The 18,605-nt window shown below is 35.8% G+C and overlaps 1 protein-coding gene across 1 annotated transcript in view; it reads right to left on the bottom strand.

Annotated features, from left to right (window-relative positions):
• Positions 1 to 339: 339 nt before the first annotated feature.
• The window catches only part of Pten (phosphatase and tensin homolog), a 73,861-nt gene continuing 55,595 nt past the window's right edge, over positions 340 to 18,605 (bottom strand). The window contains exons 7-10 of the mRNA XM_090345529.1: positions 16,241 to 16,382; positions 10,797 to 10,963; positions 8,186 to 8,410; positions 340 to 3,568 (exon numbers count right to left, since the gene is read on the bottom strand). Coding sequence (XP_090201655.1) covers positions 3,383 to 3,568; positions 8,186 to 8,410; positions 10,797 to 10,963; positions 16,241 to 16,382 — 720 coding nt within the window. The 3' untranslated portion in view covers positions 340 to 3,382. The remainder of the gene's footprint in view (positions 3,569 to 8,185; positions 8,411 to 10,796; positions 10,964 to 16,240; positions 16,383 to 18,605) is intronic.

Raw genomic sequence — 18,605 nt, forward strand, 5'->3', positions numbered from 1 at the left:
TTTGGCTGCCCATTAATTAAAATTTCCATGGACTTATTAAATTATAAATACTCTCAATTAATAAAACACCCACACAGTGACAAGAATGAGACTTTAATCAGTTTTAAGTGGAGTTTATAACACTAAGAGATAAAGGGTTGTTAACAAACACAGTAACAAATGGACATCTAATTGGTATGAGGCATTATCCTGTACACATATTTGTTGTGTATCCTCAGTGCATAGCATTTACACACAGAGCCACTGCTGCACAGCACAAGAGTATCTGAAGAGGCTGAATCAGTGTAAGGCTGTTTAACAGACTGAATTTTTTTTTAGTATATATATATATATATATATATATATATATATATATATATATATATTCTATACGAAAACAGATTGAACTTTTGAACTGGCAGGTAAAAGGCGACTCTGTCGAGTACTACAGTTAAAGCCCCCACTTTAGTGCACAGTTCCACCCCTCCATCTGCATGCATGACACATTAACAGTATCTAAAGGTAAACGAGGCACTTTGTGGCAACCACAGCCATCGTTATGAACATATTGCACAAATTTTCTAGCACTAAAACATGTAACTGGTACCCTACTTTTATTTTTTAAAGCTGAAACATTTGATGCTGCCGGTAAACTCCACTTAAGTCTATAACCTGTGCCACAGCAAAGAATGGTGATGCTATTTATTCAACTACCCTTTTATAATTATGGCCCAAAACAAAGAAGTCCAAGAGGATTACAGAGGACTGGGATGGAATAGGGCCCAACTGTAAGCTTTCTTAAAAGTGATGCCTTCAAGTAACTTCAGACTCATAAGCTGCTGCACATCAAAAAAAAGTCTAAGAAAACATTCCAGAAACTTGGGAGAGATTACCTACAGACTGCATTTCAAGCTAATGATGAATACTGTCATAAATAAAGTTTTAATTAGGACTTGAAAAACGTTTCAGTCATAGCAATTCTTGTCAAATCCTATGGGGATGGTAACTGAAATAAAGTAAGGAGAGTATGTATAATATATATTTATATATAATATATATATGCCATTTTTCCATTTCCAATGACTACACCATAAAATGTAAGCAAGGCTTCTCAAAAACACTGAAACATTCAAAATCAAAACCCTCATTCAGACCTTCACATTCCAAAGGAAAAATAACAGTGCAAAAGCCCATTGTAATGTCATTATTTATGACCTGGCCCTCTGTGTTATGTACTGGAACAATACAAGTTATGTTTTAATATGCTGTGCCCAAAACTGTAACAAAGAACAGTACTAACAACTATCTTCAAAACATGAGCAGTTGGTTTCCATTTTAGTCAACAATTTTCAGCTTCTATGAAAGACGAGGTGACAAACACATTTCAATGGTGAGATCTTAGGAAAAGTTGTCTCTAACTTTACCAATTTACTTATGAACAGTCAACCAATAACTATGTATCAATGTTTAAATATAAATGTTTAAATACTAAAGAGTTTTGTTAAAAATTTAAAAATTTTGAATGAAACTAATGATATGGAAAACATATCAACATCGTTTACTAAGAATATTTTAGATGAAGTTCTGCCTAGTCTATTTACCATCAAAATCTACATGCTGCTCTAACAGGTCCTATGAGATCTGTATTTGTAAATTAACTAGGTCAGACCACTGCTAGTGAACAATTTCAGCACCAATAAGATATTGAAAATGGGACTTTACACCATTAAGAAATACAATGGCTGGATATTCAAATGTCAAGGTCTAATCTGAAAGACACTAAATTCCTGGAAAAAGAAATTCTTTTTAATAGTATCTTCACATTACCTTTACAATAGTAGTTATACTCTGCTTAAAATTGTATGCAGTCTGGGCATATCAGATATATGGTGATATTTAAGAAGTGAAAATTGAAGCCCTAATCCCAACCATAGCACTACGAAGAAATGACTCAACACTGCACATTAAAAAAAAAATCTATTCTTTCAATAGCAAATCGATAAAGCATATGTAGGACAGTTACTACTGAAAAATTAAATGCCTTATTATTTGTGCAGTGTTGTAAATTTACTGCAACTCTAATTTCCTTTTTAACAATGTCTTTTTTAATATACATATATGTATTCAATATTCAAGTAAAATTCCTAACAGTTAATGACATTTAAAAAATGTGCAAAACTGCAAAACTCATTGTAATAGAATGTGTAAGGTCAAAATGGCAGAAGGGCTGATAGCTACTGGACTGAATAAGTGCATCATAATTCTTTAAAGAAAAAAAAACGCTTATTGTAGAATCTCAAATTGAAGTTTCTTGTGCAGTATTACAAAATATTTTGTATTTAAGGAGAAAGAGAAGCTTGCAGCCAGCATATGAAGCATCCACAGCAAGTATATGATTGAAAACTAGTGAAATAAATGTACGTTGTTGACTGAATAGGTACTAATAGCATCTGACTTTCAGCACTGGCCTTGATTACACAGGAGATGGAGCAGTCATTACAACTAAGAAAACATACTTAATAAATCATTGTCACTTTTTTTAATGTTTCAAGCCCATTCTTGTTGATAGCCTCCACATTTATATGATTAAGTCATTGTTGCTGTGTTTCTTACCTAGGACCACATTACGGTTATATCCCTTCATTTGTGGATTCTTAAGATGTTATCAAAGGTTCATTCCTGCACCCCAATACAAATTCACTCCTTATAGCTGCCTTTTCTAGCACCAATATGCTTTAAAAAAAAATGCACAAACAACAAGCAGTGACAGCGGCCAATTCCTCAAATGTCCAGATTAATAACTGTAGCATGCTAAAGAAAGGTGTGTGTAAATAGCTGGCAATGGTATACAGTCCAGTGTCCAGCATAAAACATATCCCTTTCTGAGCATTCCCTCCATCCCCCTACCCTGAATACATGCATTAGAATGTAGCAAAACCCTTTAGAAACTTCTCTTAGCCAACCGCAAACGCATCTGTTGCCACAAGTGCAAAGGGGTAGGACGTGAACCTGTAATTCACAAAGCTATTTAGCCACTTCAGTTGGTGACAGAACATAAAAGGAAAAATTCCTACGTATACACATCAGTCTGTCTCCACGTTTTATAAAATTGGAATAAAATGGGAAAGTGCCATCTTTATTTATCCTAATTGAATTTTAAATGTCTTTTTGACACAAAAAGGTATATACATAACACAGCTACACAACCTTTTTCAACTGGACAACAAGTGTCAAAACCCTGTGGATGTATAGGGTAAAACAAGATTGGTCAGGAAAAAAAGAATTGTTCCTATAACTGGTAATCTGACACAATGTCCTATTGCCATTAAAAAAAAAAAAAGTCCATTTTCAGTTTATTCAAGTTTGTTTTCATGGTATTTTATCCCTCTTGATAAAAAAAAAATCAGACTTTTGTAATTTGTGTATGCTGATCTTCATCAAAAGGTTCATTCTCTGGATCAGAGTCAGTGGTGTCAGAATATCTATAATGATCAGGTTCATTGTCACTAACATCCGGCGTTACAGAAGTTGAACTGCTAGCCTCTGGATTTGATGGTTCCTCTACTGTTTTTGTGAAGTACAGCTTCACCTAGAAAAAGAAATTTTAAAGTAAAAATTCACAATTAAGGCTGATTTTAAATTACTTAGTAAAGATATGTGTGTTTAATAAATTCCTTTTGAAGTGCTATAACAACAACACTTTACCAGGCATATATTTTTTGGTTGTTTGTTTGGGTAGGGTTTTGTTTGTTTGAGACAGGGGATAACTATTTGGCCTCAAAGTCAGTATTCTCTTGTCTTAGCCCCAGTAAGTACTGAGATGACAGGTACCATCGCGTACTACATGGCAGCTGCTTTTCAAGTGAATTTTTATTAAGATTTTCCATATTTTCTTTCTTGCTATGTACCAACAAGATAAATTGAGATACCATTATACTATTTAAAAAGAAACAGAAGCGGGCCGGGAGTTTGGCCTAGTGGCAGAGTGCTTGCCTAGCATGCACGAAGACCCGGGTTAGATTCCTCCATACCCTACATACATAGCAAAAAGCCGGAAGTGTTGCTGAGGCTCAAGTGGTAGAGTGCTAGTCTTGAGAAAGTCCAAGGACAGTGCTCAAGCCCTGAGCCCAAGCCCAGGACTGGCCAAAAAAAAAAAGAAAGAAAGAAACAGAAGCTATGAATACTAGCTCAGTAATTTTCAAAAGTAATGCAGAGCAAAAGTGATTGGGAGTTCACGTGATACTGTTTTTCAATCACAATTTACAAAGAAATTTCCAAACATTTCTGAAACTCAATTTATTTTCAGATCTTAGTAGTACTATACAACACAAAAATACTGAATAACAATGATGCTTAGGATTTATTTCACCTAAAAGGCCAAAGGAGAAGGAAAACATTAACACAGATCATATAGTGGTCTAAGAGAGCTAGCTAATGGCTGCCTTTATAAGCATAGTCCAAATGACTGCCAAACCCAATCCATGATATATTTAAAAGAAAGCAAACAATGGGCCAGAAAGGAACTATTAGAAGGGCACATACCTGGTTAGTTGGTTGGCTGAATGGTTGATAGGCAGGTAGGTAGGTAGGTAAGTACATAGGTACTGAACATGGGATTTAAATCAGATCTAGCTTCAAATCTCTTGCTTATTGTATTTATAGCATTTCCCCTGATATTCAAGTCACATACACTCTACATACACTCATCAGTAAATAGTTTTAAGTTCTACCTTCAAAATACCACATTCTCCTGCCATTACTTCTCTCACTTGAACTAGCCACTTCCAGCAGTCTATTGACTCATCTCTCACCTTATATTTTTGCCGCCTTTCACCACTTTTCTCTCCAGTCTGTATTTTAAGACAGCAAATAATGTTCAAAGAAAAAAAATCAGCTTACATCTTTTCTGCCCTGAAAATACACACTCCACTGTCTTTATACCAGTTACTCACATTCATTACACTCTCAGGGTTTTTCACCTACTTTTCTCTTTTCCTGGGTATTGTTAGTTCACTCACCTCATTCAGACTTCTGTTTAAATGTCAAACCTTCTCTTACTATCCTAACTACTAGAACAGAAACAAAAAAGTGTACTCTCATGATAACATTATACTTATTCATTGATAAGTGAAAGGTTTGGGTTTTTTTGGCTGCACTTGGTATCAAGCCCAGAGCCTTACCCAAGTTAAGTTTATACTACTAGTGAGTTACATCACCTGTGAAAGTTTCTACAGCACTGAAACAAAATGTAATAAAATTAGAGGGAAAAACATTTTAAAAGATAATGATTGGGGGCCAGGAGGTTAGCCTAGTGGCAGAGTGCTTGCCTAGCATGCATGAAGACCCAGGTTCGATTCCTTAGTTCCACATGATAAGAGCTCTAGCCTTGAGAAAGTCCAAGGACAGTGCTCAGGCCGAGTTCAAGGCCCAGGACTGGCAAAATATAATATAATATAATATATATACATATGAAAAGATAATGATTGCTAGGCATGATGGTGCATACCTATAATCCTAGCACTTACAAGGGGAAAAAAGATTACAAGTTCAAGGCCAAAATGAATCACATAACAAGACTCTATCCAAAAAAAAAAAAAAATTTAGAAAAGTAATAGTGGAGAAAATGTACTTTCACTGGGAAATAAAAAGATGGAATCCAGTAGATTATAAATGAAATTTAGGAGTGGGAATGTAGCTTAATGGTAGAGTGCTTATCTAGCATGAATGAAGCCCTAGGTTCAATTCTTCAGTACTATATATATAGAAAAGCCAGAAGTGGCACTGTGGCCCAAGTGGTAGCACTGGACTTGAATAAACGAAGCTCAGGGACAGTACCCAGTCCCTGAGTTCAAGCCCCAGGACTGGAACAGAAAAGAAAAGATGGGGAGAGAGGAAGAGAGGGGAGGGGAGAGAGGAAGAGTGGAGAGGGGAGAAGGGAGAGGCAGGGAGAGGGGAAAGGAGGAAGGAGGGGAGAGGGAAAGAGGGTAAAGGGGAGAGGGAAGAAGAGGGAGGGGGAAGGGAGGAGGGGAGAGGGGAGAAGGGAGAGGGGAGAGGGAAGAAAAGAAAAAAATTTAGAGCAGGGAGTTTGGCCTAGTGGTAGTATGCTTGCCTAGCATGTACAAAGACCCGGGTTCGATTTCTCGGTACCACATACACAGAAAAAAAGCTGGAAGTGGTGCTGTACCTCAAGTGGCAGATCACTAGCCTTGAGGGAGAAAAAAAAAAGCCCAAAGACAGTGCTCAGGTTCTGAGTTCAAGCCCAGGACTGGGGGGGGGGGGGAAAGAAAGAAATGAAATGAAATTTAGAAGTACTTAATGACATTTAAGATCCAAAGTATTTAATATTAAATACATTTTATTTTAAACATACACCCTCTAACCTCTTCACTCTAAATATTACTAATGATATTCTTAGTTTAATTTACAGTAAGCAAGTCTTGAGCAAAAAAGCACAGGGACAGCTCCCAGGCCAGAGATAGGACTGCAGGCACACAGTGAGAACAGAGGAGAGAGGAGTGGGGTAAGGGGGAGAAAGGGAGGGGAGAAAGAGTGTGAGGGAAAAAGAGAGAGAGAGAGAGAGAAAGCAGAGAGAGCAAGAGAGTGCAAGAGAGCAAGAGCGAGTGTGAAACACTATGTTAAAAGGAAGAGGAGATTAATATGTGGCTATTAGATCCAAACAGTTCTAGAGCGAGGACTCAATACTTACATACCCAGTGCTATGGACATGGTATTGGAAATATAAGTACAACTACATAGATATAAAAATCTATGACTGTAGACATAATGTTTTATTACATAGATTAATATGTATCTCTGACATACAAACCCTCAGCCTAATTTTAATTATGCTCTAAAATCTAAGTGCCAGTGATTGTATATAGAGATTCCCTTCTTGAATACTTATTTGTTAGATACGTCGTTTGAAATGTGATGTAAAAATCAATGTTAATAAATTCTTTAATAAAAGAAGGAAGAGGAGAGTGCCCAAATATAAGAATTAGGAAAGGAAAAGAAAAAGGGCAAACGACTATATGGGAATATTGACCGATGTTTTTAATCTGAAGAATTCTTGTCTATAAATAAAAGTACAAACATTTACACATATACTCACACATATGATACACAGAGGGGCCAGTAGCTGGCACATGGTTCTAACTACTCAGAAGGCTGAACACAGACTGCTGTTCCAAGACAGCCCAGGCAAAAAAAGTCCACAAGGCTCAATCTCAATGAAAAGATACCAGGCATGGTGACACATACCTGTCACCCCAACTATGACCAGAAGCATAAAATAGGCGGTCTGTGATCCAAGTGTGTACCCAAGAAGGAAGGTGAAACCTAACCTCACAAATAATCAGAAAATATGGTTCAACAGCAGAGTATCTGCCTGGCAAGTGTAAGACCCTGAGTTTAACACTCCAAGATTATGAAAATAAATAAGACCAAATAATTCAGAGACTTAACACAATAAAATAAAAAAAGGAGAATGCCTTTCAAAGAAGATGATGTTGAAGCCATGGACTGAAATATGAGGATAGTCATGTGAGGGTCATGGAAAGACTGAGTCAGAAAGATTCAAAGAGAGAAAGAAAAGAACTGGAAAGACCAGAGGCCTAAACACAGCACTGTCACAGACTTGAACCAAATGCACTGTGGCTAAATCTCAAGGAACAAAGCAACAATGTGGCTAGGGCTGGAATAGAAAATAGACCTGTGCTAAATTATGAATTCTTTCTGGTACCTACAAGTTCTTCAAAAAAATGTTCACAAGAGTGACAATCAGATTAAGACCACTCAGAAGCTGATATTAAAATGAAGCAGAAAACAGAGTTGAAGTGGTAAATATTCTCCATAACAATCATGCCCAAACTAAGCTTCCAAGCACATCATATTATTGCTATATAAACACTGTTTCACATTAGAATATATGGGAGATCTATATGACATGTTATGTTTATTGTTTCTATGACTTTTATGGAAAATTTAGAAGTATCTCAAAATGTACAAATTTAGAAAATAAACTGAATCCTAAAAAAAAAACACACACTGTTTCAGCCAACACAATTTAGTTTAGAAATGAGTGAATTAAGGTCTTCATCTATATATTTAAAATAACATATATATACACATTCTGTCTTGGACACACACACACACACACAGTGAACACCCATATCATCAATAATTTCCCAAAATGTTTTAGACTAACCTTAAAATTTGGAGAAAAGTATCGGTTGGCTTTGTCTTTATTTGCTTTGTCAAGATCATTTTTTGTTAAAGTAAGTACTAGATATTCCTTGTCATTATCTGCACGTTCTATACTGCAAATGCTATCAATTTCTTGATCACATAGACTTCCATTTTCTACTTTTTCTGAGGTTTCTTCTGGTCCTGGTATGAAGAATGTGTTTACCCAAAAGTGAAACATTTTGTCCTGAAAGAAGAAAAATGGGACATTGGGACTAATTAAAAGAAATAGTAAGAAACTGTATCACAGATTATTTTCAATGAAGATAAGTAAACATAATGTGTGGGTTACCGACTAAATCCTCACTCATCTTTTTTTTCTTTTATTCAAACGTTAAACCAAAATTATCTCATAAGATATGAGATAACTTACTTTGTTTTAAGATCATAAAATACTTCTTAAGACTAGCTTTAACTAATGTTTTGAGTTTATTTGTGTATAGGCAGGTGTAAACAAAACAGGTGTTTTTATTTTAGTAAGTACTTGAAAGTACAACTTCCCTTGTTAAGTAGCAGGTACATTTTTACTTCTATAGAAGAGGTTCCAGTTTTTCACATGGCAATGTATGAAAACTTTCAGAATTAAAAATCACTTCTTACTACTAATAAAAAAGACTTCTTAATCAAAATATCCTAGAAGTAGTTGGGGTAGCATACACCTCTAATTAATCCCAGCACACAGGAGGTGAAGAAAGGAGGATCTGACTTCAAGGCTAATCTGAGTTATGTAGTAAATCTTAGCCAACGGCTACATAGGCAGTCCCTGTTGCAAATAAAATACCACCATCCAATGGTGGCTCATGCCTATAATCCTAGCTATTCAGGAGGCTGAGATCTAAGGATGGAAGTTCAAAGCCAAAAAGTCCTTGAAACTCTAATCGCCAATGAACTCCCAGAGAACCAGAAGTAGTGCTGTGGAGCAAAGTGGTCGAGTGTCCTTGAGTGAAAATCTCAAAAGATAGTACCCAGACCCTAAATTAAAGCCCCACCACTGAATGAATAAATAAATAAATAAATAAATAAATAAATTAAAATACCACAAGAAAAGTTCATCACTTCAAATGGTTTTTGGTCAACATAAAAATAAGTCTGTATCTGGTAAATATAATGTAACCCTTCTATTAGTTACAATAAAAATACATGAAAAAAAAAGTCTGAAGTGGGGCGCAGTGGCTCATACCTGTAATCCTAGCTACTCAGGAGGATGAGATCTGAGGATCAAGGTTCAAAGATAGCCTAGCCACATAAGGACCTGAAACTCATCTCCAATTAACCTCTAGAAAACAGGAAGTGGGGGGCTTGGCTCAAGGGTAGGGTGGTAGCCTTGAGCTGAAGAGCTCAGAGACAACACCCAGTCCCAGAGTTCAAGTCCCAGGCCCAACAACAACAACAAAATAAAATAAAAATCAACAGTTGAAGATGAAAGAAAAACCTAAAATCTAAGAAAATGAATCCTACTCTTAATATTTGAAAATAAGAGGGCCAAGAGTTTGGCCTAGTGGTAGAGTGCTTGTTCAGTATACATGAAGACCTGGGTTTAATTCCTCAATACCACATACATAGAAAAAGCTGGCAGTGGTGCTGTGGCTCAACTGGTAGAGCTCTGGCCTTGAGAAAACCCAACGACAGTTCTCAAGCCCTGAGTTCAAGCTCCAGGACTGGCAAAAAAAAAAAAATCAGCAATGCCCGATGTATTGTTTAACTAGACAGCAATATTCTATAAAGCTAGAAGTTTCTCCATTAGCTAACAATGTACACCTCAGAATCACTTTAAATTTTCACATTTAATATTTTAAAACAAAATTTTCCTAATTATATGCTTGCCTTCTCTAAATATTGCTCAGCAAACTACAAACATCATTAACCTTCTAAATTTACACTTGTAAATAATACATTTCTCTTTATTACTTCTTCATATGTATTTTTCTTGTAGCTAGATACTTAGTACCTCTACAGAAACTAAATAAAAAAAAATAATAACCTAGTCTCGGGCCGAGAGTTTGGCCAATAATAGAATGCTTGCCTATCATGCACGAAGACCTTGATTCCTCAGTACCACATACATAGAAAAAAGCCGGAAGTAGTGCTGAGGCTCAGGCGGTTAGAGCTCTGGCCTCGAGAAAGTCCACGGACAGTGTTCAGGTCCCAAGCTCAAGCCCAGGACTGGCTAAATAAATAAATACATTAAATAACCTAGTCTCTACACACACAAATGGGAGGAAAGGTTTGTGTCAATATGCAAGACCACACAACATATATGACTTTTTAATATTTCTACCTATAGACAAAAATCCATTTTTAAAATTAGTTTCATGTTTTCTTTTCAAAGAATCATGTTTTCTAGGAATGTTACAGCTGATCATTATAATGCCTCACCAATGCCACAGTAAATACAGCATCTACTGTTTCTTAAATTAATTAAGTTCATTAAATGTGGTCATAAAATGAAACTCATCTCTTACTCTTTTTTTACAGAATGATTTCTCCCCAACTAATAATTTAATCAAAAAATTTAAGATCACTCTTCTAGGCATGGCCATTTTGGACATTTTTCCAATAAATGAAATACATACCTTTTTTAGCATCTTGTTCTGCTTGTGGAAGAACTCTACTTTGATGTCACCACACACAGGCAACGGCTGAGGAAACTCAAAATACATGAACTTGTCTTCCCGTCGTGTGGGTCCTGAATTGGAGGAATATATCTTCACCTTTAGCTGGCAGACCACAAACTGAGGATCTGCATGGTTAAATACATACTAGTATCACTTCACAGAAAATACCTTTAACTATCAATGTATCAAAAGTTATTTAAATGATTATTAACAATTCACATAAAATAATAATCCTGTATTCCTGATCTAAACAAATCAATGGAAATAAATCAGGAGAAAATATAATGTAAGGCTTTTTCCAATTTGAGCCTTAAAAATAAGGATTCATTACTTATATGAAGGTGAATTACTTCGCATTGTAGCAAGATTAGATGTCTGGCATACACACATTAAACTCCCATTAAAATTGCAATTAAAATCCTACTATGACTTTGAGTACCTATTTTTAAGAATTTTCTGGCAGTTTTGTCTACATAAATTGTTAACTTTTAGAACATGTTTATTTGCTGTGGTACTTTGAAGTCTCTAGTATATGCCAAATATCACAAAACACATGTTCATAAAGGCAAACAATATAATCCATAGCAAAATCACAATAAATTCCACAAATAAACCTAGGCATTTACAAAATATTAGCCTTCCTTCTTTTGACCTCAAGCTTACATTTTGCTTTAAAGACACATGAAGTTATCATCCTAAAAAGGAAATCTCTGAAATGTCTGCAAAGAAATGCAATAGACCTCAAGTAATAACTGCAGCACAACCTCCCTTTTCTCCTAACACTCTACTTTCACTAAAAATTTAGCCTTAACCTGCCTTTTAAAGTGGGCACAATGGTGGCTCATGCCAATAATCCTAGCTACTCAGGATGCTGAGATCTGAGGATGAAGGTTCAAAGCCAGACAGGGCACAAAAGGACCTGAGGCTCTTATCTCCAACTGACTTCTAGAAAACAGGAAGTGAGGCTTGGTTCCAGAGTAGGGTGGTAGCCTTGAGTTCAAGAGCTCAGGGAGAGCACCCAGGCCGAGTTCAAGTCCCATGACCCACAAAAAAAGAAAATAAATTAAAATAAATAAAAGAACCAGAATAATATAACTTTTCATCTGCTTCTCGACTAGTAATTCTAACTAAAAGGTAGTAAAGACTAAAAAGAGAAAATTTTAGTTTGTATACTGAAAAAGTAGTCGGGAGTTTGGCATCATGGTAGAGTGCTTGCCTAGCATGCACGAACACCCAGGTTTGATTCCTCAGTACCACATACATAGAAAAAAGCCGGAAGTGGTGCTGAGGCTCAAGTGGTAGAGTGCCAGCCTTGAGAAAGTCTAAGGATAGTGCTCAGGCCCTGAGCCCAAGCCCAGGACTGACAAAAAGAAAAAAGAAAAGTATCTACTCATAAATCCATTTACAGTTGATGACATAAATTATAGAAATAACATTTAACTGTTAAGATCCAAGAACTTTAAAAACTTAATATTACCTAAATAACTTGACAAAATAGAACTCATTTATATTTATGTAAATATAGCATAATAATGATAAAAAATAAAATTTTTTAAAAGAAATTGATTTGCAAACTTAAGAAGGTCTGAAGAAAATATGCCAAGACAAGAAATAGGACACAAGTTTGCGTAGTTTATGTGAGTTCGTGTGTGTGCACATCAATTATTAGCCAAAGGGCATCATTATCCTTCAAGAAGAAAAAGTCTTACATTTTTATCAATGTGATCAATAAAATGTGGAAATTCTTTCTAAATGGCATTGCCACTTTAATAAACACCTACTGGCTTAGGTAGGAATATCAGAAATTATACAGTAAATCCAAGTTTGGTCAAAGCTCTGTGAGGGTTATTCATACATTTGCAAGACACTGATCATGTGTCCGAACTAGGGATTATTACATCCATTTGTCAATAAAACTCCACATCTTTGACTAAAGGTCCAAAATACAATTAGCCATTTTATAAGCCTATGTAACAATGACCTTATTACTGAGAAGTCTCTTTGGAATAAACATAAATATAAGTAGAAAAACATGTATATATATATATATATATAAAATATAATGTAAAACTAGCTAGAATGAAATGGTTTGTCTTTTAATTTGAAGGCTGGAAATACTGACTTTTAGAATTTGAAAAGAAAATTAATAGTGTAAGCCAGATTTCAATAAAACTTTAAAATGTACATCTTCGAGAATTTTAGAACTGTTAACAAACAATTCACAATCTATTAACAAATTCATGTCATTTAAGATTTCTACTAAAAATGAAAGGAAGCTTAATAAAATTTTAGGCAAAGTCACTAAGGAAATAATCTCTATCTACAATATGAATTCCACAATTCAGAAGGCCTAGCATCAGAAGTCCATCATTAATATGGCTCTTTTCACTTCACAATTCACAAATATTTCCCATGATTATGTTGTAGTAAATTGACAATATCTGTATCTAGTAAATAAAAATCAATGAAATGCTCTTATATACAGTTATAGTAATATTTGTGTCCCTAAACCTTCCGAATTCTCCTTTCTGTAAATCATCTACCTGGTAGGATCAAAAATCTGATAAAAGTCTCTGAATAGGATACTGTCCAAAAGGAAATGTATTAATGGCCCGACTTATGTAACTTGAACATCCCCTTTATAATTAACAATTAAAAATATGCTTTTTAATTCCTAAATAGAAATGGCAAAAGAAAAGCAAAACAAATTCCCTCTGATTGCTTTATCTGAATTACGCCAAGTCACATTACCAACCCCCCCCCCGTTATTTCTTTCCTCCCTCAATCTTTGCAAGTGTCTTTTAAACAGGATTTTGAGCCTCTAGTATTATGACACCACAGTACTTATCTAATCAGGTCTGACATCACCATTCAAAAGCCTCTAACAGACACATAGTCTATTATTATTCTATTCCTGGTTACTACGTTTCTTATCTAGTTATTTCATTTTACTGTGCTTTAATTCAAGCTATTCTCCATTGACTTCAATGACTGTAATGGTCATCTAAATCATATTTTCCTGTGTTAATACCTCAAACAGGCATGCCTTGTGGTCAGTTTTAAAAACTGTAATGAGATGAACACACATCAATGAGGCTCCTTAGAAGACTTTCACACGTGCTATATTTGTTAATATAAATATTTATTAAATATAAATATCTATTAATATAAGCAGTTATATTCATTATAAACTTTTATTAATAAAAATAATTATATTTATTAAATATAGCACACGTAAAAGTCTTCTAAGGTCTTTGATAAAATTGCCTTCCACTTAGGATATAGGAAAAGGTCTAGTCATGATGATCATACCTATTTAACAACTTCAACAAATTAATTTTCTAGGTATAGAATTTTTTTTGGGGGGGGGGCCAGGCCTGGGACTTGAACTCAGGTCTTGGGCACTGTTTTGGATATGATTTGCTCAAGCCTAGCACTCTACCACTTGAGCCATAGCACCACTTCTGGCTTTTTCTGTATATGTGGTACTAAGGTTCAATTCCAGGGCTTCATGCATGCTAGGCAAGCACTCTACCATGAGGCTACACTACCAGCCGGTATAGAAGGTGGTTGTGTTGTAATGTGTGTTTTGTTTTTCCACTCGGTCATAGGGCTTGAACTCTGACCCTGGGAGCTGTCCTTGAGCACTTCAGCTCAAGGCTACAGTCCTACCCCTTAAGCCACAGCACCACTTCGGATTTTTCATGGTTAAATGGAGATAAAAGTCTCATGGACTTCAGTGCCGGGCTGGCTTTGAACCACGATCCTCAGATCTCAGCCTACTGAATACCTAGGATTACAGGCATGAGCCACTATGCGCAGCCTGGTATATTTTTTTATACTGTATATTTTCAAGTAGCAAACCTTAAAGCTAAAAACTAATATATCTACTAAAATAATACATCTTTTTACTTTTTAAAGATATGATCTATTTAAGATATAATTTACTTTCAATAAAATGCATGTTTATTTTAGTACATCTGTATAAATCCATATGTGTTAAAATATTGTCTAAAATGTCTAAACGTATGTCTAAAAGATGTCTGAAAAAAGATGCATCAAAATAGGGAAGAGGCATCTTCTCTACAATTTATATAATGAACAGAAAATGTACTTCTTAAATATTAAAAAGTGATCACTTCAAGTGGTAATTGTATATCAATATTATAAAACTCTTGTTACAGAAAAAAAGGCAGCAGCAGTCTGGTCTGTTCTAGGGCTTCCTTCCATATATTCTCCCCCATATCTTCCCGGACTCTGCTTAGGGTCCAAGTATTAAAACTTCCCATCAGTCTAGCTAAGAATTCCAGCTAAGAATGGCAGAAAAGAATAGGGTCAGGGGCTGGGAGTTTGGCCTAGTGGTAGAGTGATTGCCCAGCATGCACAAAGACCCAGGTTCGATTCCTTGGTGCCACATACATAGGAAAAAACTGTAAGTGGTGCTGTGGTTTCAAGTGGTAGAATGCTAACCTTGAGGAAAAGGCCCAAGGACAGTGCTTAGGCCGTAGTTTAAGGCCCAGGACTGGCAAAAAAAAAAAAAAAAAAGGGTCAGGATGACCAAGATAGGCTACGAGGAGAAATCACAGGCATTAATAACAGTATTTAAGAAGTTTCAGATTTTTTAAATCCATTTTTTTTTTTTTTGGCCAGTCCTGGTCTTGAGCTCAGGGCCTGAGCACTATCCTTGGATTTTCTCAAGGCTAGAGCTCTACCACCTCAGCCTCAGCACCACTTCCGGCTTTTTTTGCTATGTATGTGGTACCAAGAATTGAACCCGGGTCTTCGTGCATGCTAGGCAAGCACTCTACCACTAGGCCAAACTCCCGGCCCTTAAATCCATTTTTTATTTGAACAAACTAAAAGAGAGGTTGATAATATGGTTGGATTACACAGTACATTAATGACAGAGCTAGGACTGGAATCATGATGTAAATCCAGGTTTTCTTCAACACTCCACACACTGACTCAACCTTAATTTGTTCTTTATACTTGAACTTGCTGCATGACTTAACATCTCTTCCTTTCACTTTCATTGTCCTGTCACCATTACTGTAAATAACTAGTGTTCTTAAAATGACGGAGTTAGTTCCTTGCCCAAGACCAGTAAACTAATGACTCTCTCTGTCATTCTCATGCTAGACTTCTAACAGACAAGATCTTTAGTCACAGTCAGAATTTAGGCTGTATTTCATGTTTTGGAGCATAGAATATTTTTATAAATATAATTTGGCTTCAAGATCATCCATACCATTGTTCTTGGCTTCCCAATGAGTTAAGCAATGTAGCTATTCAATTGATTCCAAGATTTCAGAAATATATACTCTTCTGTATGAATTTCAAGTGTGGTAAATTTATTTATAGATAGGTTAATAAATATGTTCCAACATATTTAGAACACTTACTGCAAGTTCCGCCACTGAACATTGGAATAGTTTCAAACATCATCTTGTGAAATAACAGTGCCACTGGTCTATAATCCAGATGATTCTTTAACAGGTAGCTATAATAATACACATAGCGCCTCTGACTGGGAATTGTTACTCCCTGTGGGACAGAAGAAAAAGACAAGCCAAATTCAAAAGAAAAGTTTCATTATAGCCTTTTCATTGCTATGGTAAATGGCTTGTACCCATTTACCAACATATATACGTTAACATTTTAACTGATTAGTATTTATATCCAATCCAATAGAGAAAAACTGGAGCAACATCAATATAAATGTAAATTTTTTTCTAAGTCTTTCCATTTCCTTACAAATGGGGTGATGTCGTTCTTTCTGACAGCCACACAGAATTCCATTGTGTATAAATACTACATCTTGTTGATCCAGTCATCAACTGAGGGGCATCTGGGTTGGTTCCATATCTTCACTATGGTAAATAGTGCTGCAGTGAACATCGTTGTGCTAGTGGATTTATGATGTCCTTGTTTCTGGACGAGTGGGTAAATGCCAAGTAATGGAATTGCTGGGTCATATGGGAGCTCTATGTTTAGTCTTTTGAGGAACCGAAAAAATCATATTAAGAAAGTCAGACTCAAAGGAACATAGGCTCAATGGTTTCCCTCATTTGTCATAATCAGTAGAAACCTTGGGCTCTCCTAGCAGAGATTTGCAATAGAACAAAACCTAGATACATAAGGCCATATAGGATGATGCTAAATGAAAGGACCTCCAAGATATAGAAACAAAAGCCATATAATGTGTGATTGTTGTCCTTAATGCACTGTTATCTCTTATCTCTTTTGCTGTCCCTTGGTTATCTCATATTGTTACAGTATTTTACCTTGTTATCTGATATACTGTATCAGAAATAGGATAGGCAAGGGGGAAAACAAGGTCAGGGATGGGGGTAAGGGAAGGGAAATGGGGACCAAGACATGTGAGAAAGGGTATCAATGTTGGTGAAGTAATGTACCTTCCATCTGGTGAATATAATGTAAACCTTCTATAAATTGCAATAAAAAAGTATGAAAAAAAAGAATTTTTCCTTAAAATACAAAATGATTAACACCTCACTTAAATATCACAATGTTCTGATCCATGAACTCAATAAACAAAGGCCACTGCATCAAAAGCCTCTGCATGATAGCTAAACTCTTTACAAGAACTTATGAACACAGAATTCCTAACAAATGTGGTTACCTACTTTCCATGCAAAACCATATCACAACCAGACAGAAGTATGCTGCTTTTAAAAGGCAGAAAGAACAGCAGCAAAAAGTGATATTGACCTTAGATGTCAATGAATATATAGCTGCCATAATATACATATGTAACAAGCTGCTAAGAGAGGTACTTTAAAATATTGCTATAGGGGCCGGGAGTTTGGCCTAGTGGTTAAAGTGCTTGCCTCGCATGCATGAAGACCCGGGTTCGATTCCTCGGTACCACATATATAGAAAAAAGCCGGAAGTGGTGCTGAGGCTCAAGTGGTAGAGCTCTAGCCTTGAGAAAGTCCAAGGACAGTGCTCAGGCCCTGAGCTCAAGCACAGGACTGGCAAAAATAAATAAATAAATAAATAAAATAAAATATTGCTATGATACATATATGTCTCTTTTGAAGAAACTAGGTAAGTATACTTTAGGAAATGTTAAGTATTACAAATGCTTAAAAGATATTATTCATGGGCAGGGAGTTTGGCCTAGTGGTAGAGTGCTTGCCTAGCATGCATGAAGACCTCGATTCCTCGGTACCACATACATAGAAAAAGCTGTAAATAGTGCTGTGGCTCAAATGGTAGAGCACTAGCCTTGAAGAAAGCCCAAGAACAGTGCTGCGGCCCTGAGGTCAAGCCCAGGACTGGCAAAAAAGAAAAGATATAAGTCATGTAGTTAGTTATAAAAGGGGAACCTAGGGGCTTGGATCATGGCCTAATGATAAGAGTGCTCGCCTAGCATGCATGAAGCCCTGGGTTCGATTCCTCAGAACCACATACACAGAAAAAACCAGAAGTGGCGCTGTAGTTCAAGTGGCAGAGTGTCCAATGAAGAGTGTCCAGGCCCTGATTTCAACCCACAAGACTGCCGTAAGTAAGTAAATAAATAAATAAATACATACATACATAAATAAATGGGAACCTAAGCTGCCTCTAAAAAAGAACCTCTACAGCAATACATTTAGTAATAATTCTGAATAAATGAATTATCAAGAGTGATTATTTATGGGGGTTTTTGGTATTATTCAATGACAAGAAAAATTCAACTTAGAAATATAAGATAAAAAAAACAAACAATAAATTCAGCTTAAGAAATATAAAATATAAAGC

Source organism: Megascapheus bottae, chromosome 15 (assembly GCF_031878675.1).
Source record: "Megascapheus bottae isolate mThoBot1 chromosome 15, mThoBot2.hap1, whole genome shotgun sequence".
NCBI classification, from domain to species: Eukaryota; Metazoa; Chordata; class Mammalia; order Rodentia; family Geomyidae; genus Megascapheus; species Megascapheus bottae.